Source organism: Carex rostrata, chromosome 16, assembly GCF_964058835.1.
Source record: "Carex rostrata chromosome 16, lpCarRost1.2, whole genome shotgun sequence".
In the NCBI taxonomy this organism is placed as follows: Eukaryota; Viridiplantae; Streptophyta; class Magnoliopsida; order Poales; family Cyperaceae; genus Carex; species Carex rostrata.
Genome location: NC_135933.1, coordinates 7,773,796 through 7,796,961, shown reverse-complemented (window position 1 = coordinate 7,796,961; position 23,166 = coordinate 7,773,796). Strand labels below are relative to the sequence as shown.

Below are 23,166 nucleotides of genomic sequence, written 5' to 3'. Positions count from 1 at the left end.
AGAGTTTGAGCGCGGGAAAGAAGAGAGGGGGCGACGAGACTGGGAGAAAGAGCGAAATAGAACTGGCGTATAGAGCAAATGGGTTTCTTTGATTTATCGGGTCCGATTGGGAAAAAATGAAATTTGAGTAAAAAGACCATCAATTTTCGCGATTGAAATCTACGGTAGATCTGCCCATCGGAACCAAAATAGGTCCGATGGGCATCGGACCTACACTGATTCCGAACCCCCCCCCCATAGTTCAGGTCACATAGCAAAAGCAATGTTTTGCCGGTGTTGTCGCGGCTCACAGTGAACGCGCGCTCAAATCGTTTGCGCGGTTCACAAAACGAAAACGTTTCTCTGACACGCTCAAATCGTGCGGTGTACGTGCGGTTCACAGTGACGCAACATTTTTTTTTTTGAGATCCCGATAGTGACGCGACATTTTTATGCAGGATCGGTCAACTGTTAAGGCAGTGTACCGGACCAAATTCTGACCGAAAAGGTTCCTGGCTAGACATAGTCCACATACGATTTCACGGTCAAAATTAATGGTGAACCGACTCAAAACTTTCTTTTTCGCTGTACAGAACTGAAAATCGTCACTGTTTGAATTTTCGAATAAGATTTATAGTATATATAAATTCATCAGCAATACTAGAACTGTACTCACTAACTATATCGATCGGGTACGATTTGATCAATCCTAATTTTTTTAATTTTGAATTTAACGATTTTGATATCACTTGTTGGAACCGACATTGTCAATTGTGAAGTTGTGTTGAGTTTAAAATTCATACGAAAGCGTAGCTGAATTCAAGTCACACTTGAACGTAAAAGTGTCACCAAATCTAATCTTTCAAAGTAATAACTATTTTAGAGAATTTTTTTTATTCTTTAGTCTCTAAGGCCTCTCACCAGATTAGAGATAATTGAAAAAGGGTTCAATATGTCTTGTAATTTAGAGACCAGATTATTAAATAAACAAAAAAAAAATCTTAATTGCCTTATTTGATAATTATTCAGTTTAGTCTATCATGAATATCATCCATAACTATTTTGTCAGATGTTTGATATTGGGCACAATGTATTCAAAGCATCAATCATTGAATTTTTTTTTTTTTTTATAAATTTTTAATTCTATATCAATAAAAATATTCTAGCTATTTGATATCGTTGATGGATTTGTCGGAGATAAAGGAGGCGGTGGCTCAAGCTAAATTGTTACCAGGGAAGTTGAGCATGAAATCTCGCCAATTTATAAGACACCTTTCTGTTTACCTTTTTTCAGAGAAAAAATTCAATTTACTTCTTGCTAATTAGATCTTACTAGACATTTTTTCTTTGATCAAGCTATATATTCCCTTGAATCTAAACATATCCAGGCTTGGATCAGGAGGTGAGATGATATTTTAAAAGAGAGAAATTCATTCTTCCTCTAGTAACTCAGAGACTCAAATATAAAACTTACCAATTTAATAAAATCTTTGGGCCTTTACAAGTACTTCATGGTATGAACTGCCTGAGTATAGTAACCACCTAAATTACAGGGAAAACTTATACCAATCAAGGCCCGCTAATTCAGAGATTAAACAAATTTATTCATATTTTTAAAATGAAGTCTTACTGTCGTTATAATTCAAAATATGCGAATATGCACAATAAAGTAACAGGAGAAAAATCCATAAACCATACAGCTAAGCATTGAGCTAGGTTATTGTTACAACACATCAAACAGCTAAAAGAATGATAGGTTATAAAAACTAATAAGCGGCATTATCAGTCTATACAAACAAACTACCAGAAAATCACTACAGCACTATCCAAAGTTAGGAAAAATATACCAAACCTAACAACCTACTAACCTAAACCCCTAATTATTTGGGGGACCCTTTTTTGTCCCTCAAAAATACAACCAACAAATGATTATTGCTAAACATCCCTAAATCATGGCCTGGTTATCTCCTCCTCTGTTATCTCATTTCAGATTCACCAGTATCCAACTGCTTCATGCACCGATATCGCTTGTGTATATCCATCTCGTTTCTTGATCGAAACCGTCTCTTGCAACCTTCATTGTCACAATTGAATACATACGGTCTCTTTTTAACCGTCTGAGGCATGACAACTTCCAATGGGTCTAACAACGTGGGTCCCGCTTTTCGGGGCCTCAGACCTTCACAGGGACTGCGAGCAAACGAATCTCTCTTTTCTTCTTCACTCTCCTGCTTTTTAGCACGCCTAACATAACATTGTACAGCATGTGGCGGAGTTGACTGATCTGGGACCTCATCGTCAATTTGCATTGAATTGGAGGCTTCTGGTTCTACCTCAGCACTCGATACATTAATGGTAGTTTCAATATCCATTCTTGCTGAGCTCATACTGGCATCTGACTCATTTGATTCCACACAAACATTCAAGCCTCCTTTAATTTGGTCTATTTGAGGAGACTCTGCAGTAAAAATGGCAATATTTACCCAATTCTCTGAAATAGCACCTTCCACAATAGTACCTACAACCTTGTATGGAGTGCGTGGTTTCCGAGAAAGCCATCTTTTAACCATATCACTTGAAGCTAGACTGACTGGGACCTTGGTTGGGGCCCTGGTTGGGGCCCGCATTGGTTGATCAGCAAATAACCCGCCCAACCCTAATGCAAGATTAAAATTTTGATTCTTAGGCTGTTCTTTCCTTACTTTCACCCCGTATTTCAAGTTAAGCCCTAGTTTTGCAGTCCAGTCAGTACCATCCTCCTCGTGCATCTCGTCATCAATTGAGAGGTTGATAAGGTACACATCAGATGGCGATGCTTTCTCCAGGTTTATATCAGTGCAGTTGAAATCAATATTGGTTTCTTCAGCTATAGATATTGCGAGTGCCTTTATCTTCAGGTAATCTACAAGAAAACAATTACAATGTAGTACCAGTAAAATACCGCAGGATTTTGCAGCATACTTGCCAGCTTTTTACAGAACAGCAACAACATATGCCGATTGGTACAGAACCAATGCTGGCCTATTACTAATTCAGGTCAAGGATCTAAAGCTAAGTTTTGCCAGACCTTTGTGTACCCAAATAGAATAATGATAAGTAATAAAAAAACTATACCGGCATGGCAAATGGCAAGAACACGTGCCCCACCTTCGTTCTGAAGCAACTCTTCCGTTTGAAGTGCATGCTCAAGGCAGAACAGACGAGGCCTACCAACCTTTTCTGATTGCTCATGTGACAATTTGGTGGGTCCAGACTCTGACGGTACCGTGCATGAAGAATGCCTCTCTATAGAATCTGATTCAGTTTCTCTTTCCTTCGTAGAATGACATGAGCTTTTTGTATCATCTGTTGAAACAGTTGGTTCGTCAGTTTGGAGCACATCACGTGTTTCCATTTCACTACAGGAAGCATGTACAGATTCCAGACCGGCATCATCTGAAACTACAACAATCGATGTATATCACCAATTATGTTTATTAATAATCAACGGCCTATACCAGTAATGGTAATTTGAACCAGGACAATATTATAATTCCCCTCGCTCCCAACATGATGCCTGGTGAACAACAGGATCCTGGGAACCCTTGTTTAACCAGAAAGTTGAGTCTTTTATCATGATGTATATTCCAGCAATTTTCTTTACAACTTTCTTAACCTCAGCACCCTTATCACATATTCATAGTATATATAAATATATAACATAAATTGCTCTGATGTTTACTCCTTACACTAGGATTTCCTTGTTTGTAGACCTCACTTCAAATTTACAGATTCCAAATCTTTACTTCCACAAATAATATGTTGGCTCAAAGCAAAGTTCTTTTTAGTTGATTCAAACAACAATATATTATATACATTACTGTCCACTTTAGTCCCCTTAGAAATTTCATGCACCAATACGATCAACACGTTGGAACAACGTATAGGGAAAATTATACAGACCCAACTCCTAATGGATATCAGACCCGACTGCTAATGGATATCGTATTATTGATACCCATACTCAACCAATAGGATCAAACAACATCTGAGCTTGTAACCCATACTCAACCCCACCTATCAAATTATGTAATCGCTTTGGTTTGAGATAATTACAAGTGATGAAAGACACAAAAAGTACTTCGATATACTAAAAACACAGCCTTAGAAAGAGGTACAAACCTGAATTTAAATTATCAGTACTGATCAGATCATTATGGATCAGAGTGCAGCACTGGGGTTCAACCGATTCTTTATTCAATTGTTCACCACTCATTGATAAGATCTTGTTCAAGGTTTCTTCAGAGGGCTGCAAAACAGCCATGAAAGGGTACCCGAGAATACCACATGCAACACAAGTCAACGATCCTGAGTCAACTCGAAGCCCAAAAGGAAGGCCATCCTCCTCATCAGAACTGGAGTTCTCCATTTGACCATTGTCGGTTACAACAGTAAAGGTGGCAGTGCTACTACCAGGGAGCATTGCAGGCTCCCACAGAACCACAGACTTAAAAGTTGATTTGCGTGAAAGTAGAGTGCACAGCAGTTGGTTTTCATTTACCATGTCCTGCAAGAATGCCTTCTTTATGAGAAGTTCACGATCTTCCTTCTTTCGGTCTCTCAGGCGTGAAGTGCGCATTCCCAATAATAACTCACTGGGGTTTCTGACACATTGCAATAATCCAAATTTCAAACTCATATCAATTTAAGGGTGTGTACTGGTAATACCTGATAAACACTACTCTCCCACAACAAACTGAAGAATCATTATCTGCAGCTTCCAGCACAAGGTGTCTTAAAAAATATACTACATCCAAAACTCCTATATTGTATAAATGCTAAAATGTATATGGAAAGTTGGTACTGGTATACAGAACTGATATGATTAATTTACAAATTTATGTGATCAACCAAAATCAATATTACATGTGAGCACGTCTGATTAAGAAAAATGTGGATTTGAGAGAAAAATACAAAAGGGATGACAAAGAGAGCAAACCTAGAGATGAAAGAAATAGCAAGCAAGTATAAGAGCTGTTGATGGGAAAGCATGGGAAGGAAATTCATGGCAGCTCTACGCACAGCAGCTTCCTTCGCAAACTTTAGCCATTGTGGAGTAGCGAAATTGGCTGCTTCACCGCAATTAAATCCTGCGACATTCAAGAGGTCATTATTGAGTTGGAGAATTGGGTGATATACTGCAATAAAATCCTGCGACATTCGAAAGGTCGATAAATAAGCCAATAGGGTATATAAAATGAGCTAAAGGAAATTACCGTGGCTGAACCCCACATGGTAGGCTCTTGGAAAGGTCACCACAAACTCGCCTGGATTCTGCACAAGTCTGTTGAATCAAAAATCCAATTGATAAAAGAAAAGAAAATCATTAACTACTATGTGGACTGTAATCAAATTAAACAGTTAATTATAATTTTCTTCTCAACTACCTACAGCAAGGCACGCCCGAAGCAACAATAATCTCAGGAGAGAGTAATGTTGTCTTTTCCCCTAACTTTCCAAGGGACGCTACAGAGGAAAAATAAAAATCATATCAACCATCATTAAAAGGAACAAATGTGCAAAATGATCTTTTGAGCCAGATAAGTATTAATAATGAGTTTTCTAGCTGACTTATAGTTTAACTAGGTGTATCTTTAATTCCTCAGTGAATATACAAATATGTAGTACAAGGGCTCATACATGTGGCAGGCCAAAAATATAACACTTTCGGTGATAGTATCATATATGAATATTTCATACCAAGTTGGTCAAAGGTCCCGCCATAACCTTTCAGCCTGATGATCCCCTCGAGCTGTGCAGCATAGTCACTTGGTACAGCATACCAGGACTTGGGTGCACCAGTGTGGAGAAAATTGAGGCTGTGAAGCTCATGGTCTTCTATGTGCCAAGCAAACCAGCTGTACAACATGCCTATATACACCATTGGTGATGTAACGCCCGGCACATCATCTGGCATGAACTTTGTCAGAGAACCATGAGCACGTGCTATCACCTATAACAAATAAAAGCACAAAAAAAACGGAGTCAGCATTAAATTCCCAAAAATTGTCTTGTATATTCCCGACAATAATTCGAGCAGAAAACTCCCTTCCAAAAGTAACATCTTGGTTTCTTTATTAGCAAAATAAATGCTCACTGGGAGATCTTGGTTTGTAGAAGTGCGAGAATTGGGAATGATCTAATGTTCTCTCCAAGAAATAAAATCTAATTTTAGGGAATGGAGGTAAATCAATTACTATTCCTAGTCAAATTCACATTCCTAGTATAAGCAATTCAACTTTCTTATTCTAGAAAAAGGAAGTTGATCGATAATTGGCAACAATAATTACCTGCAAATTCCAGGGGCTCTCAGAAAGCCTCCAACCGGGTTCACGGGTCTTCATCTCGCCTTTTCTGCTGGGAAAACCAGACCCAGGAACATCATTTGCATACTCAATATATACTGGCTTATCCTGAGCAGCCTTCCAGAACAAACTCTCCACCAACAGTGGCCTCACTTCCTTCACCCCAGACAAGTGAGCACGGTAGAAAACCCGTGCCTTTGATTCGAACTGTTCGAGTGTGTATGACTCACCGCTCTGCCACACCTGCTGGTGACCCACCCCGTTCTTGCGTGTGCCAAGTTCCTGGTGCCTGGTGGTGAATACGGCCGGTTTAGACAGGTCAATTGGCAGATTGCTGGACTGAGAAAGTGAAGAATTGAGGTTGGACAAGACGAATTTCTTGGAAGGTCGGGAGAACGGCGGGATTATCTTGCAAATGCCGAAGGAAGAGGCTTCACGCTCGATCCGAGAGATGAAAGAGATCGGGTCGGCGAACTCTGTCTCAGTCGGACGGTACTCCGGCGCACGAGGGAGGGACTGAAGCCACGAAGGTATGGCTAGGGTTTCGGGAGAGGCCATGGCGGAGGTGCGAGTTGAGGATCAGGGTTTAGGGTTTCGAATTAGGGTTTCCGACATTGGCGAGGGAGAATCAGGGAAAGGCGTGTACTGGGTAAGTAGTTCGGATGGGATACGAGTGGTGGTTTACGTCGGGTAAGTACTGTACTGGTTTCTAGTGTTCTAGGGGCGCTTTATTGCTTGGAGATTCACGGCCGGGAAATAAGAAAGGGGAAATAACGGAGGAGGTGGTTTTAATTGAACACCCAAACAAATGGAACACTATTTTTTTGTAATCTCAAGTGGCGCAAACTCGTGAAAAAAATAATGTAAATCTAAGACCGCAGATGTTTAGTTAGTTATTACTGTTTACTGATTACAATACCTCCATTCAAAATTTCAAATGATGTGAGGAAATTAGGAGAACGACTCCATCATTTAAATGATCCAGCTGCTGTAGCATGTTACTGTTTGGAAGTTGGTGCATTTCATAAATTTTTCAAGAAAAATATGTAAAGCGTGTATTTGACATTTTATTTAGATCGTGTTTCAAAATGTTTTTATTTTAAAAAAAAAAAAGGGAAGAGAAGAAAAGAAAGAAGAGTTTGGCTGTAGCTAATCGACGCAAGCTACCTACAGACCTACTTCGAAACGCTATCCTCTGCGGAGGTTTTACCTGCGGAGCTGTGCGGTAGTTTTGATCTGGTCCGTTCATTTCGGATCGGACGGTCTGAATTAAGGGTTCACCAAATTTTGAGTTTTTTTAAAATTCGGACAAGATCTGATCTGATCCGTCCGATTCGAAACGAACGGACCAGATCAAAACCACCGCACAGCTCCGCAGGTAAAACCTCCGCAGAGGATAAGCTTTCAACCTACTTCATACTCGGAAAGTTTCAGAGAGAGCGAGAGAAAGCGGAAGAGAGTGGGGGTGAGTAATGCATATAATTTTGACGAATTGATTCACTTCTAAATCAGTCTAGAAGGGAGTAAACTGTTGCATGTGTATTAATATCCAAAAATAATAATAAATTTCTGATTTTATTCATTTTGTAAAGGATTTCAAAAATTACCTAAACCGATCAAAATCTCACCAGTTTTCTAACTTCTTTCTGGTTATTTTCTCACCGGTTCACGAATTGGAACCGGTGAGATTTTGACCAGTTTTAAAAAAAAGAAACCAGTCAGATTCTCACCAGTTTTGTGTTTTTTCTTTAACAAAATATAAATTTATTTATTTATTGTATTGAAATATTAGAAATGTTTAATATTTTTTTTTGAAAAATAGATAGAATATAATATAATTTGATTTATTAGAAAGATTGAGACAAATAACCTGGATTAACGTTTTCCAGGTTAGAATTTTCGCCACCGTAAGAAAAATTAATATATTTATTTATGTGTTATTGGAAAAAAAAATAAAAATACTTGAATTATGATTTATTGATCCCGGTTCAGAAGTAACTTCCAAGTAAATGAAAAAAATATTGTGATCCTTCTACTACATTTAATTTCTAAAAAGTTGTATCTATTTTTGAAAAAAAACAATTTTTTTTAATTATTTAATAATTGTTATTCAGAAAAAATTTTCAAAATAGATATAACTTTTTAGAAATTAAATGTACTAGAAGGATCATAATATTTTATGTATTATCTCAAAGTGACTTTTAAATCGCGATCAATAACTCAAATTCAAAAAAAAAATTTCAATAACACATAAAAAAAATATATTAAATTTTTTACAGCCGTAAAAAATCCGACCTAAAAATGTTGATCCGAATTATTTGTCGCAGTCTTTCTAATAAATCAAATTATATTGTATTTCATCTATTTTCAAAGAAATATACTGAATATTTCTAATATTTCAATATAGAAAATAAATAACAACAGTCTCATAATTGATTGTTAGGTACAAAAGGTTTAAAAAAAATTCTTTTTTAAAAAAAAAAGTGATAATCTCATGGCTTTTTTTATTGAAACCGATTAAAATATCACTGGTCCCAAATCTCACCGGTTTCTTTCCTTGAAACCGGTTAAAATCTCACCGGTCCCAATTTGGAAACCTGGTGAAATTTTAATTGATTTGGACAGTTTTCAAAATCCTATACAAAAGTGTGTAGAATTTGAAATTTTTTAATTTTTTATATTAATAAAAATTTCAGAATTTTAAAGCACTCTTAGCAACGATTTAATATTTTGAGGTATTAAAAGGAGAAACATTTAATGCACTTTAAAATGAGAAAAGTTAAAATAAGTTTCTCAATTTGTGTGATGATATTATGAGAACGACTCCATAATTCAAATAATTAAGCTACTATAGCCTATTACTGTTTGGAAGTTAGAGCATTTCATAATTTCAGAAGGGATTCACTTACATTTTTTTTAACACCAAATTACACTCTACATTTTTAGAGTTTTCAAAGTCCAAACAGTCAATTTAAACCGTTCAACATGATGGATGTACTAAAATGTGCTTGTAGATCAAATTTTATATTGTTTTGAATTTTTTTTACTATTTATTAAGTATTTTACAAAATCGTTATTTTCAGACCATCGAATTTTCGTACTCATTTTAATAAATAGTAAAAAATTCAAATAAGTAGAAAATTTGATCTGCAAGCACATTTTAATATATTCATTATGTTGAATGGTTTGTATCGACTGTTTGGACTCTTTTGTTTACATTAGGTTCATTTTATAAAAAGATACAAAAATTATAATATAATTATAAAATAGTTAAAATTAGTATTTTAATAAAAATATCATATATGGAACATATCCAGCAGCTTGAATAATTTGTATCATTTATATTTCAGCCGAAATACAAACATTTTGTACAATCGTCTAACTTCATTAAACTTGAAAATAAATTTATCTTTAAATTTATTATCGCACTATCTATTTACATCATTACTATTAAATACCAACATTTTAAAATGACTTAGTATATATTTTGTGTTTATTTTAATTCACTTGTAAAACTTAAAGAAAACAGTTAACCAAGTATTGCGAACCACCGAATAACTAAAGACAGTTGTTACTATTTGTTCAACAGAATAATTTTTTTACTTGGGTAGAAATAATGTTGTCATGATGCATCGGCTATTATTGCTATATACTCTTTATTATTATCTAATTGCTTATAATTCGATTGGAATAATTCTATTCAAGTTTTTAAATAGTGATTATGATGTCTTTGTTTTTAAAGTCCGAAAAAGCTACAGTGCAATTATAATTAGCTTATTTAGAATCCTATAAAAGAAAAATGTCTGATAGCGTTATATAGCTTTTGAGGTCCGGAAAAACTATAGCTTAACTATTATGCAGCTATAGTTAGCTATTTAGAACTCTAATTCTATTAGATCCCGTTACTTTTATTTTTTTTGACAAATGATCACTCAATTTTTTATCTGTGACAATCATCTTTCAATATTATTCAATCTGTAACGATTAACCTCTAACTTTTAACTTAATTGAAATTATTAATTTGGGCAAAAATAACTATACTGCTCTCAATAATTTGTTCCTTCTTCAATTTCTTTACGAATTGTACTACTAATCTACTATATATTTTTCAAAAACAATTTTATAAAATGCCATTCTTTTTAAATGTTAAGATAAAGTATCCTCCTTATTATGAGTATTTGTGTGCGTATAGGAGTTTATTATGATATAAATCTGGTTAAGTGATGGATTTATTATTTTTTATATTTTTACGATATATGGTCTTCTATGTGCTTGAGAAATATAAATAACGTGAAAAATGTACTGATGCATCTAGTAGTTTTAAAATTATTATATCCAAATAAGAACAACTGAATGCGAATTGTATAGATTTCAAATAGCATAATCTAGAGAAACTGCTTTGTCAATAATAAAGAGCAAGCAAATCATAGTTAAATTGAAGGGGGAATTTCATGCACATCCCTCAAAAACTTCAAAATTACGTATTCCTCTCTCTAAAATTCATAATATCATATTTACCCTTCTAATTTTAAAAAATATACAAATTTATCTATTTTATTGTTTTTTTTTATTAGAACTAAGTTTATAAAATACCTATTTATCCTTTATTAAAAAAGACAAAACATGCAACATGTTTTAAAAAATGCCAGTCTTCTAATAATTGATATGTTTCCGAGGTCAAATGAGTAATTGCTCAACTTTTGATGCTTACACAAGCATATACCGAAATGTCACTGTATAAGCGTTAGAAGTAGAGATATTACCCGTTTGTTCTCAGAAACCGACCAATTAGAAGACTGATATTATTTTAAAACATGATATGTACTTTTTTTTTAATAAAGAGTAAAATGGGTATTTTATGATTTAAAATGAGTTTAAATAGAAAAACTATAAAATTAGTAAATTTGTGAGTGTTTGGAATTTAAAGGGTAAATATGATATTATGAACTTTAGAGGGGAGCACGTAATTTCAAAGTTTTTGAGAGATACACATGAAATTCCTTCTAAATTAAATATTAGTTGAATATAACAGAAACAAATAATATAGATCACACCTAATTATTTTATTTTGATATTTAACAACAATATTATTAAGACATTATGAAAAAAATAAAACATTCAATCCCTTCTCTATAAATAATATTATTACAAGAGCAAAATTAGAGTGTGATGTGCTCATCATAAGGGGTTGATGAGCACACCTCCGAAAAACTCGGTTTGAATTCAAACTACAAATCTAAATTGTTAAAATCCAAATTCTTCGTGAATAATGCATATACATGCAAATCTGTTTTCACATTCATACTCTTTTTTTTTTCTCTAAGTTGCCAGATTAAAACAAAACCTTATAATTTGGGCACATGAGCCCCGGTCAACGCAATTTCTTACAATAGCAAGTTACAACAACCCACGTGGCGTGGTCCGGGTAAGATACGCATCAATTTAACTTGTACAAGGGATACAATCCATTGGTACAAAAAAATGAAAAACATGCAAGCAGATGTGACCAATCGGATAACAAAACCAGAAATAATAAAATTACATACTGAACCTGGTGTTCCTCACCAATGCAATGTCGATCACATGCTGTAGGTCCTACCGCCTGAAAAGTACTTGCTTTTGATAGAACTGGTTTACCTGAATATTTTCGAGGACAACGAGCTGTGTTTTTTTCTCTGCATTTGTATCCCAAACGGCTGAACTCGGTCTCATTATTGCATCGGATATTCGCATACCATGCCCGGGTCCCCGGTAAAACCCAGCTCTCTCCAAATCCAATAGATTCATTGAAATATTTCCCTTGAACCCTCGAAAACAGGAAATATTTATATTACCAAGTTTTTTTTCTTCCAAAACCATAGGAGCCCCAGTATAACTATGTCCATAAAAGATATAAATTAAAAAATTAAGGATAATGGAAAATAGTTTGAACATTATTATTTTTATTTTTATTAGTAAAAATGTTCTCAAAATGTCCTCAATATGTTTCATTAGTTTTGTGTTCCATCATATTCACATTATTATTTTTATTTTTAAAGTTTAAACATTTGATCCGCTCAATATGATATTCATATTAAAATGTGCTTGGATACAATATTTTATATTTTTTTGCAATTGTTTAAGATATGTACAAAATCATATTTTTAGAAGATTCCGGACTATTCAAAAATAGTGATTTTGTACTCTCTAAAAAATTAGTAAAATAATTCTAAAAATTCTAAAATTTGTTATTCAAGCACATTTTAGTATGAAAATTATGTTGAACGACTTTAAAAATAAAAATAATTATGTTGGAACATGATGAGATAACCAATGGTACATTTTAACCCTACTCAATTTTTGAAAGTATTTCTCAAACTTGCAAGTGTATTGAAAATTTGAAATTAATTCATCATTATTCTCTACGGAACTGTATCACAATTTTGTGATTTTGGAAGGGTGAAAAGGAAACTTTGATCTCATAATAATTGTCTTCTATTAAAAATAACAGAAAAAAAAAGGAATTTGGTGTTGTTGGTCTCTTATCGCTTCCATTCCTCAGTTCAATCAATCATCCACCGCAATACATCACCGATTAGCTCCTCTCCATCGTGGCGGGGATGTACGGGCGCCTCGTGGCAGCGGGGCCCAGCGGGGGAGTAGACCCGGTAGTGACGCTCGATCAAGTGCCCCGGTGGAGCGACGTCGATCCGACCGTTCCTTACATTTCCGATCCTCTCACAGCTGGATCCGACGGTGGACTCGGCGCCTCCGCAGCCTCGAGGTTCCCAGTCGATCCAGAGATCAATTCCAAGATATACCTTTGGAGAGGTAATCCTTGGAATCTCGAGGTCGATGCAGTGGTCAATTCTACAAATGAGGTACGCTTATTGCAAGATCTAAATGCATAATCCTCTCTTTTATGCACAAAAGGAAGGTATCTTCTTTTGCACGATAAAATGTAGCTAGCTAGGCATCGCTAAATTATTTGAGAAATTTAACCAAATTGATCTTAATTAAGCTTAGTTAAAGGTATTGATCCACATTTATATAAAGGAAAAAAAAACAATTAGCACAAGAAGGGACCAATGGACCATGGGTCATTTCTTTATGGTACATGTGGGTGATACCAATGAGTGATTTGTTCCATAATAATTGAATGGATTACGTGATAAAACTGTTTTTTTTTTTCCTGTTTATTTGGTATGACATCTGGAGATGTCCCTTGGACATTTTTGATGTGGTGCCTTGTGAGCATAAAGGTCCTTGGTAAAATTGATTTCTTTTCCTGTTCAACAAATCAATGGATATTTGATTTAGAATTTAAAGTGGACAGTTTGATCAGTTTTAGTCTGGGTTTCTACCAGTGCCAGACCAGACATCTGTCACTACTGATATTTTGTATGATAGATTTGATAGTGCTAGTACATGTTGTGTTGAAAGATCTAGCTGATTCTACTTGGCAGAGCTTGGATGAAGCACATAGCAGCCCAGGACTGCATGCGGCAGCAGGAATCGGTCTGGCAGAGGAGTGCGCCACTCTGGTATCTTATCAATTCAGCCCTATTCTGTATATAAGTTTTAAATCCAATTTTCATTATTAAATTATTGTCCTCTTGTTGGTAATTGTTTGTATACATTTGCAGGGAGGCTGTCGAACTGGCATGGCTAAGATAACCAACGCTTACGACCTCCCTGCAAGGTTTTTGTCTGATAAATTCTTTAATATATTGACTTCTTTTCAGTTTTCATATCACTGATCCATGGATTGTGTGCTACGAAATACTAGGAAGGTAATTCACACAGTGGGCCCCAAATATGCAGTGAAGTATCACACAGCTGCTGAAAATGCCCTCAGCCATTGCTACCGTGCTTGCCTTGAGCTTCTTATAGAGAATGGGCTCCAGAGGTATTATATCTATCTATGATACTAAACAAATACAGATTTCTGAATTCTGAAGAATAATATTGTGCCCCCCCTTTTTTTTTTTTTTTTTTTTTTTCTGTTTTAGTATCGCAACAGGTTGTATATACACTGAAGCAAAGAATTACCCCCGGGAACCGGCTGCTCATGTGGCAATAAGTGAGCAGTTTATTATTCTCCCTTTATCTGGCCTTCCCTTTTAATTTTATTTTTAATTTTTTTTAACATTTCGTTCAGTTAATTTATCTTGCTAATTTCATGTTCATCAGGGACTGTTCGGCGTTTTCTGGAGAAACAAAAAGACAAGATAACTGCTGTGGTCTTCTGTACCACCACAGCCACTGATACAGAGATATATAAGAGGTATGCACGTTCTTGTATTTGTCTATATGTATACAATTTTCTATCTTTCTCTTGGTCATGTATGCACACATGTGAGTATGTTTGTGTTTTCTGTTTGAGCTTGCGTGTATATGTGTTTACATCTTGATTATGGGCAGATTGCTTCCACTATACTTCCCTCGGGATAAATTTGAAGAGGAGGTTGCAGTTTCTAAGCTGCCAGCTGATGTAGGAGATGAGAATGGTGAGACAGTGATAGATGAGAGAAAAATCAGAATAAAACCTCTCCCAGTGCTCTCCCCAAATAATGCACCACCAGAGGAGACTCCCACCACTGAGTCTTCTTTTGTTGACATTGGATTGACACGTAGACGGTACACACACAATCATGGCACTTTTTTTTTTGTTTTACATTAGATTTTTATTAAGCAATTGCCGTTTTTGATGTGTTTTACTCACGCATAACATGTTGGAAATAGTGGAAAGATGGAACAAGAAGATTTACATTTTACAGTACAAGTCATTCTGATTTATAGCAATATCAAACTGCCTGAATTTGAATATAATAATGGACTAGAAAGGGTCTAGAAAGAATCAAAGTTGACACAGAAGCTTGACTGTGCTGTAGATGAGTATGGATAATTTCCTAGTAGCAGTGCAATTCGTTTTGCTAACGATTACATGAATTATGTATTTTAAGTTTTTAACAATATCAGTATTGTTTACTTCTATTCAAGAATATGCAGGCTGTGAAAATGGGATAGGATAGGTATGTTTACCATTAGCTTATTTGAAGGTAAATGCCCGTGACCTAATTCTCTGCTGCCTAATCTATTGCATTGGATTGGGTTGACCCATCGGGGCCGATTAACTGAATTGTCAAAATTTCTTGGCAAGGAGGAATTGAAATTTGCCCTTTTTGTCATAATATAATATTGCAGATAGTGTTGGTAACTAGGTATTGTGTTCTCAACCTGTAAGAGCAACATGATATATTGTTAGATTTTTTTTTGTTTACCAGAAATTCGTTCACGGTGGATTCATACCTTGATCCCTCGTTCATGTCTATAATAAAAGACCCTGACCAGAGGCGATTGGAGCAGTGGCAGAGAGCAGCACAGGCTCAGAAGGGGTTCAACTGTGCAAGGTTACTTGGGTATGGTGATTTAGGTGGGCCCCCTTTGTCAGCTGCAGAAGAGTACTCCCTTCACTCAAGATACTTGGCAAAGGCGAACTCCCTTAATCTCTCTGAGATTGCCGAAATGAAGATAGTGTATGCATGTCTCTGTTTTGTATTTTATATTTAAAAACATCATACAATAAACTGAAGTCATAAAATAAACCGAAATCTTGACCGCCTGCATGACTTCCAGCTCATAAATAAACTGAGTGTATTTATACAACTTAAAAACCAGCTATCGCTGTTTTTTTTTTTTTTTGAAATCTTGGCAGAGGCTGCCAAGGTAAAATATATATATATATATATAGAGATTGGTTACTCTTCTTACATAAGCATATGAGGGTATATGCTTATAAGTCATTTTTTCGTTTTCAAAATCCAAAAAGTCGATCTAAACCATTAGATTTGATCTCTATATTGAAATGTGCTTGGAGACCAAATTTTACATTTTTCTGATTTTTTTTACTATATATTAAGCCACTTTGAAAATCGCTGATCCAACGGTGGCTTAACAAAACAATAAAATCAGAAGCCACCGTTGGATCAGCGATTTTCAAAGTGGCTTAATAAATAGTAAAAAAATTCAGAAAAATGTAAAATTTGGTCTCCAATCACATTTCAATATAGAGATCACATCTAACGATTCAAATCAACTTTTTGGATTTTGAAAACAAAAAAATGACTGATAAGCATATACCCTCATATGCTTATGCAAGTAGAGTAGCCAACCTCTATATATATATATATATATATATATATATATATATATATATATATATCCTTTGTCACCTCATGCGGTTGCAAGTACATACCACAGTGCTTACAGAATATCCAATCATTTGGCATTGTCATTTGTCTTTTCGTGTTAGTTTTGTGAAACTCTGTCCTATTGTATTTCAAGGGACTTTGTTTAATGAGTTTTCTTTTATACATAAACTGAAGTTTTTCTTGTACTTTGTTTCAGTTATCGAGGTGGTATTGACAGTGAAGGCCGACCTGTTATGGTGGTTGTAGGGGCTCACTTTCTTCTTCGGTGTCTTGATCTTGAACGCTTTATTCTCTATGTAGTAAAGGTACCAGTCTTATGAAAAGGAAGAGCCTTCAAAATTTCAAAAATTGCAAGAGGTATCTCATACAGTCCTGCGAATATGCAAATATCAACCATGTCCTGTTGTTTTTCTCTTGTTAACACTGCTCAAATACTCTTGTTTTTTTCATCATCGTGCTGACATAAATCGTGGGAAATATGTTTAGCCTTGGGCGTCTTTCAAAGAAAATGGGGAGGGAGGGTTGTAGATAATATTCAATGGGCATCTATGGGTATACATGATAGGCTTTATGTATTGAGTATGCATGAATTACCTGTCTTGATCTGAGTGTACTGAAACTGAGCTTCTATTTCAGGAGTTTGAGCCATTGATTCAGAAGCCTTATACAATTGTGTACTTCCACTCTGCTGCATCGCTACAGCCGTATGTTCTGAATTATCTAATCTATCAATATAGAGTATTTACTTGAATTGGCAATCACATGGTACACCACTGATTTGAAATATTGGAGAAATAGAAAATCTAGATAGCAGAGATAACATTTGCGATATAACCTATCTTACTATTCCAGAATCCAGTATGAAACGGTAACTTACTGGTATTATACTAATTATAGTCTAGGAATATGAGACAGATTTAAAGTTCTTGGGTAGCAGTTAATTTTTTTGAACTAAATGATAGCAGTTATTATTTCATCTTTTTTGTTAAATAGGCAGCCGGATCTGGGATGGATGAAGAGGGTGCAACAGATACTTGGCCGAAAGCACCAGAGAAATCTCCATGTCAGTATGCTTATCTAAGTTGTGCCACAGAAAATAAATCAAATATAACCCTAACAATTTTGTATCCTTGTATTGTTTATTTAGGCAATATATGTTCTTCATCCAACGGTTGGGCTCCGTGCTGCTATCTTTGCATTGCAACTTCTCGTTGATGGAGAGGTATGCATTTTTCCTTTTACAAAAAGTGCCACGAGTCCTTGACAATGCTTGACAGCACTCTCTCAAATATGCTATTTTTTTAAATTAGAAAAAAAAATTATAGATGCTATTTTCTTACAAATTGATTATGTATTAATTTTCATACAATTTTAAAATCAATGATGGTCCATCAAATGCCACTAAATATGGTATGTTACAAATTTCATGTTATTTGATTTACGGTAAAACTTGCATCAAATTTCATCATTTTTCATGTGTGTGATGTATGTAATGTACATATTATATTTTACTTTCAGGATATTTAAATTGTAAGTTATTTTAATGGTTGTTAAGATTGTCAAACTAATTCGTTGTCAATGAATTTATACTCTTAAAAGAAAATTAATTAGAAAGTTCTCATCGTCTCCTTCAAGAACATCAAAATAATGTGCACAATCCTGTGTATTGAGGATTATCTTATGTTATTCTCAGATTCTCAACAACATATAAACTATCATATATGCCTACTCTCTAATTTCTTAAGAAAGTATGAAGCTGCATGGAAAGTTTGTTTTTTCAGATACCTTTTTAGAGAAAATGTACAATTAAGGGACATAGGTTTATAGTCTTTGCATGATATTTTTGGCTTTTCAGGGTAGACAGGAAACTCCATTGATAAGTACTTATTTTGTGTACCGGCATGACATGACAATCTTTTTTTTTTTTTTTTTTTTTCTATTGAGACATTTTCTAACATACCTTTTCATATAATTTGTTTCTTATATTAGGCATGGAAGAAGGTGGTTTATGTTGACAAACTGGTGCATCTGTTCAAATATGTACCTCGTGAACAACTAACCATTCCTGATTTTGTATTCCAGTAAGTCTCGAAGAGCCCCATTTGTAGAGAATTAATTTAAAAAAAAAAAAAAAACACTTGTGATAACTTGGATCAAATTTGCGTAAACAGGCATGATCTAGAGGTGAATGGAGGAAAAGGTCTAATTGTTGATCCAAGAACAAAGTACATCTATCAGAGAGCTGCTAATTGATCAGATATGGATGCCTTTAGTTCCGGGTTTGACAAGAATAGCTTAGTGTATTTTATGTATAAAGTTTATTTATTCTCCTGTGTACACTTTTTGATTCATGTCTCTCCTCTATCTCTCACTCTCTTCCAATACATTCCTCTAGTTGTGTTCAGTATCATTTTGCTGTTCATATAATAATCATGTCTATTTCTTTGTTTCTTAATTTTGTATGTAGAGAATAAAAGTTCCATTTTATTTATTTGTTATTGAAGTAATTGTCGGAACCGTCCTTACAGTTCTATTTTCGCTTGATTATAAGCAAACAAGCACAATTTGATATGCATACTGTCTCATTATAGCTTGTTGTTTTTCCATAACAGAATGAATGAATAGCCAATCATTCTGAACTTGGGACCACTTTCAAAGAGAGTGAATCTGAAGTTTTTACTTTATTCAAATTCTCAGTTTTTTATTTTATACTATCAATTTCTGGAGTAGCAGGGTAGCATATATGTGATTGCAGTTATTTGGATTTTGGAATTGATATGCGAAGCGCTCTAATTAGAGCACGTGCACTCAAATTGCAAATAGATGTAAACGCTGATGTAATAATTACAATATCTATTATAGAATTAAGTCAATAATTAATATAGTAATCTTATTTAAGTTGCCACAGACGCTATTGTAACTGAGTGCAAAGATCTATTGCAAGGATTAATAATGAAAACATATGTAAGAGCATTGAATGAGTTTACAAATTGAGATTTAATAATAGTTTATAGGGAAATAATTGTTTAAGCTGCAGATGCCACAAAGAAGGTTATTTCCACAAGTTATCATCATTATTATTACAGGGTTGCACAACAATTTTGATAGAATAAATTAAACGATATTACTTGGAGAGTATACAACCGGACAAGAAAATCAAATTGATGAATTTAAAATTTAGCATTTGGGTGAATCCACATAGGTTAAGTGGGAAGTTACCAGTCACTATAATTGGAAACCTTTTCGTATTATATTATATCCAGAAAAAAAAAAGCATGACGGTGTCAACCATTAAAGTAAAATGTTACATTGCCACCAGGATCAACTTTCATTCTCTAGCAAATTTTCAATGTAGTAAAAATAAATTGGCAGAAGCAGCACCATCAATTTCTCTTGTCGATATAACTATTTGATTACTTCAATGGAAACTTTTTTCAAACTAAACGAAGCAGTGTCTTCAGGCCAGGGGGGTAATTATTATTATTTTTTTCTATACAAGTACCACCTTGTAGCATAAGAAAGCATTTTGATGTGCAGATCAGAAATCCAGCAAAAAGCATGATTTGAGAAAGCAAACTCAATGTCAATGATAACTAATGAAATGTCAACAGGTTGCGTTACTTCAGTTGATTTTTGACTATTTCCATTTTTAGAGGTTAGTACTAAATACTAATACTACCCACGCTTTGCAACACGTACGGATCCTACTTAGCATAACGCTAATTGTACGTACCAAACTTGATGTCACTATAAAACTCATTTTTGGATTAATGATGCTGAATCATAACGCTAATTCACTAAGTGGTCAGAATTAATATTTGATTTAGTGTTAAATACAATGTCCTTTGTGTTGAATGTCACATATTTGAAACCGAATGAGAATTTTTTTGTAAATATTAAATAGTTGAGTGACTTAACCTCTAATTTTTACTTAAAAAAATTAGTAAGTGGCTCAAAATTGTTGTACCATCTTATTAGTCTTTTTTCAACGAGCAGGGTTCAAACAAAAATACACAATTCGACCACATTACCCATAATTTCGGACATGTCGATGTCCATAAAAATTGAATATGAAATGTATGTAGAGTTCCATTTTCCCTTTTAACTAATTTTTCCATTGAGATGCAATTGATTGAACTTTGAACTAATCAAGTGACACTGACTGCCAAACTTAAAACCATTTTTCACAAAAACTTTATGCTTGGAATTCGGTCCAAAAAATTTATATATATAAAAAAAAACCTATGCCTAGAGCCTAAGCTCGTTTTTTTTTAATCCTTTTGCATCAGAAGGCACAATAAAAATGTAAATTTTAATTTAAAGTATACTAATTTGAGGTCCCTTGAGGCCATGCCACTAATTTTGTCACTTAATGGTGGACACCACAAAAGGATAAATATCTTTTATTTACTTTCCTTCTCTATAAGTACATGGCATTCATATAGACACTTAAACAAAATCAACCTGTCTCACAAGTTACTTTCTAGGTAGGTGCCTTGTTTTCTAAATGAATCTTTTTAGTCATGATTTAAAAACAAGGATTCTTCTAGTATGACAAGTTGATCTTTTATTGTTCTTTTCTGTTCTAATTTACATTTACTCATTTTTAAGTTCATAATAGTTTCCTAAGCACAATTACATTGATATTTCTTTCAAATTTTATATACACTTATATACAAATTAAATGTATGTATAATTTAGTTGGACACTTTTTTTTAGATTAATAGTATGGTTTACTTTAACTAATTAATCTTAATTAATTTCAATCTCACGGATTCAGATTTGACTATATATATATATATATATATATATATAAAATCAAGGAAGTACTTGTCTGCTTGAGAAACTCTATAATCATGTTGACTATACAAAAGTACGCAATTAAATCTGTTGCACTTTTATTTTATTATTGACACTATTATAGGTACCAGAGAAGCAGAGGATGAAGTTCAAAATCTTAGTCCTTGTTATACTTGTGATAACAGTTGAGGTCAATTGTTTGAGTAAAGGTAAAATGACCATGGAAGAAGAAGGACATGAAATGATAAAGAGCACAAAATTGGGATACTTTGGAGGAAATACCATCGACAACCATCATAGCATACCAAGAGATCAATTTGGTTATACCGGCAACAGCCAGCCGTCATCAGGCGGGGATGAAGGAAGCAATCATGGAAGTGGAGGTGGTGAGATAAATGGCTGAGAGTATTGGCATAGGGGGTATGATACACTGTATATGCATTAACTTCTTAATTATGAGGATGCATATGTATGTTGCCATGGCTGTTGTTTGTTGTGAGGAGGCAGGCTAAGGGTTGAAATAATATTTTATAATTAAGTATGGATATTAACTTATCAATGCCGTCCTTGTGTGTATATATAATATCGTCGAGGGACCATTAATATCATGCATGTTCTATGTTGTTGTTTTTTTGTCACATTAAAAGGAATAATATCGGATTGCTATATATGTACGTACTTGTGCAAGAAATTAATATGATTATTTGGCAGCAAAATAAAAAAAAGAAATTAATATGATTTTGAGCAAGTTGAGTAAGTTTGCAGTAAATTTATTCTTGTAAATAAATTTATTAGATTATTTTCGGATTGCTATTCTTGTAAATTTATTAGATTTACATATTAAAATTTTGTAGAAATCAAAATTTAACATTTTTCAAATTATTTTAATGTTTTTTTACAGGAAAATTTTAAAATTGTAGTACATTCAATACAATTTTTTTTTCAACATAAAAGAAATTTCATTCTCTATAAAACTTCAATAAATAAATCATATATATATTTAGTGGCTTAAATCTAAAAAAGAAAAATTGGAGTGATACTACTAATAATTGCGGATTAACTCGTGTATTTTGTGCATATTTGAAGCTATATTAATTGTCAGTGTTGTGATATAAAAGTCAATCTATGAATGATCGTATTCTATGTTTTTCATGAATTGAATGCTTTATATTATGTTTCTTGAGTTTTTATTATTTTAATTTATACATTCATGCTGAGGACTTGAATTGTAAAACTCTGTGATGTTTTTTTTTTTTTTTTTTTTTTTTTTTTGATAATAGTGGTAGAAACCACTTATTTCATTAGAAACGGAATGTTCTTACTAGTGGTGACTTAAAGTCACTATACAAAATATGAACTAATCTATATAAACAAAAGATCCCTCAAGTTGTGAAGCAACAAAGGGGATATCTAAACCACTAAACCATAAAAGCTAATAAGCAAGTTTGCTAGGTATAATATCATACAAGCCAGTAATGATAAGACAAAAGTAAGTATTAAAAAACTAAGATGTTGTAGAAAAACTGGCATAGGAAGAACTGGTATGCATGGGCAGTAGTAGGATCAGAAGAGGGTAGTAATTAGGTTGCATCCAAAGCATCACATTCTGCACAATCCTTAAGATAATCATAGAGGTCTGAACCCTCTAACTCACGACATGGTTCTTCCTCAGAGTCCCAGCTGTTGTTTCCCTCTTCCAGGGTATCTATATCCGATAAATGATAACACTGTCTGTTTGGAACAAATTTGTAACATCCATAGGTAAAACTAAAGTTAATTTAAAAAATAAGAATCATCTGAATTAGATTTGCACCAATAAGAAGTTACATAAATAATTTGAGAGCCTAAAG

The 23,166-nt window shown here is 34.0% G+C and overlaps 2 protein-coding genes and 1 long non-coding RNA gene across 4 annotated transcripts; 2 read left to right on the top strand and 1 right to left on the bottom strand.

Moving 5' to 3' along the window:
* Positions 1-1,609: 1,609 nt before the first annotated feature.
* On the bottom strand, positions 1,610-7,113 carry ELF6 (Zinc finger (C2H2 type) family protein / transcription factor jumonji (jmj) family protein). 2 transcript variants are annotated; one of them, XM_078317203.1, is made up of 8 exons: positions 6,309-7,113; positions 5,719-5,971; positions 5,406-5,484; positions 5,235-5,302; positions 4,958-5,108; positions 4,141-4,622; positions 3,094-3,420; positions 1,610-2,881 (listed from the first exon to the last, which is right to left on the bottom strand). In XM_078317203.1, the coding sequence occupies exons 1-8, from the start codon at positions 6,879-6,881 to the stop codon at positions 1,956-1,958; spliced, it is 2,859 nt and encodes a 952-aa protein (XP_078173329.1). In that variant the 5' UTR covers positions 6,882-7,113; the 3' UTR covers positions 1,610-1,955. The 2 variants fall into 2 exon arrangements, with proteins under 2 accessions (XP_078173329.1, XP_078173331.1); XM_078317205.1 differs by having other exon boundaries at positions 3,094-3,414; positions 6,309-7,112.
* Positions 7,114-12,819: 5,706 nt separating this feature from the next.
* On the top strand, positions 12,820-19,102 carry LOC144566976 (appr-1-p processing enzyme family protein). Its single transcript, XM_078316985.1, has 14 exons — positions 12,820-13,183; positions 13,769-13,846; positions 13,949-14,004; positions 14,092-14,211; positions 14,315-14,385; positions 14,496-14,589; positions 14,727-14,942; positions 15,590-15,841; positions 16,713-16,821; positions 17,153-17,220; positions 17,510-17,579; positions 17,664-17,738; positions 18,506-18,597; positions 18,688-19,102. The coding sequence occupies exons 1-14, from the start codon at positions 12,923-12,925 to the stop codon at positions 18,767-18,769; spliced, it is 1,644 nt and encodes a 547-aa protein (XP_078173111.1). The 5' UTR covers positions 12,820-12,922; the 3' UTR covers positions 18,770-19,102.
* A 1,809-nt stretch (positions 19,103-20,911) lies between these two features.
* LOC144567669 (uncharacterized) lies at positions 20,912-21,875 on the top strand. The gene is made up of 2 exons (XR_013515479.1): positions 20,912-21,003; positions 21,441-21,875. It is a non-coding gene; the product is annotated as an uncharacterized LOC144567669 (long non-coding RNA).
* The last annotated feature ends 1,291 nt before the right edge of the window (positions 21,876-23,166 follow it).

Bases quoted from the DNA above. Each gene is read 5' to 3' on its own strand.
- ELF6 (XM_078317203.1), bottom strand. From the start codon at position 6,881: ATGGCCTCTCCCGAAACCCTAGCCATACCTTCGTGGCTTCAGTCCCTC. The intron at 5,109-5,234 runs GTAATTTCCTTT...TGAATGTCGCAG, and splicing joins CCATGTGGGGTTCAGCCACG to GATTTAATTGCGGTGAAGCA. The intron at 2,882-3,093 runs GTATAGTTTTTT...GTTTTCTTGTAG, and splicing joins TCTTGCCATTTGCCATGCCG to ATTACCTGAAGATAAAGGCA.
- LOC144566976 (XM_078316985.1), top strand. From the start codon at position 12,923: ATGTACGGGCGCCTCGTGGCAGCGGGGCCCAGCGGGGGAGTAGACCCG. The intron at 13,184-13,768 runs GTACGCTTATTG...TCTACTTGGCAG, and splicing joins TGGTCAATTCTACAAATGAG to AGCTTGGATGAAGCACATAG. The intron at 14,005-14,091 runs GTTTTTGTCTGA...ACGAAATACTAG, and splicing joins GCTTACGACCTCCCTGCAAG to GAAGGTAATTCACACAGTGG.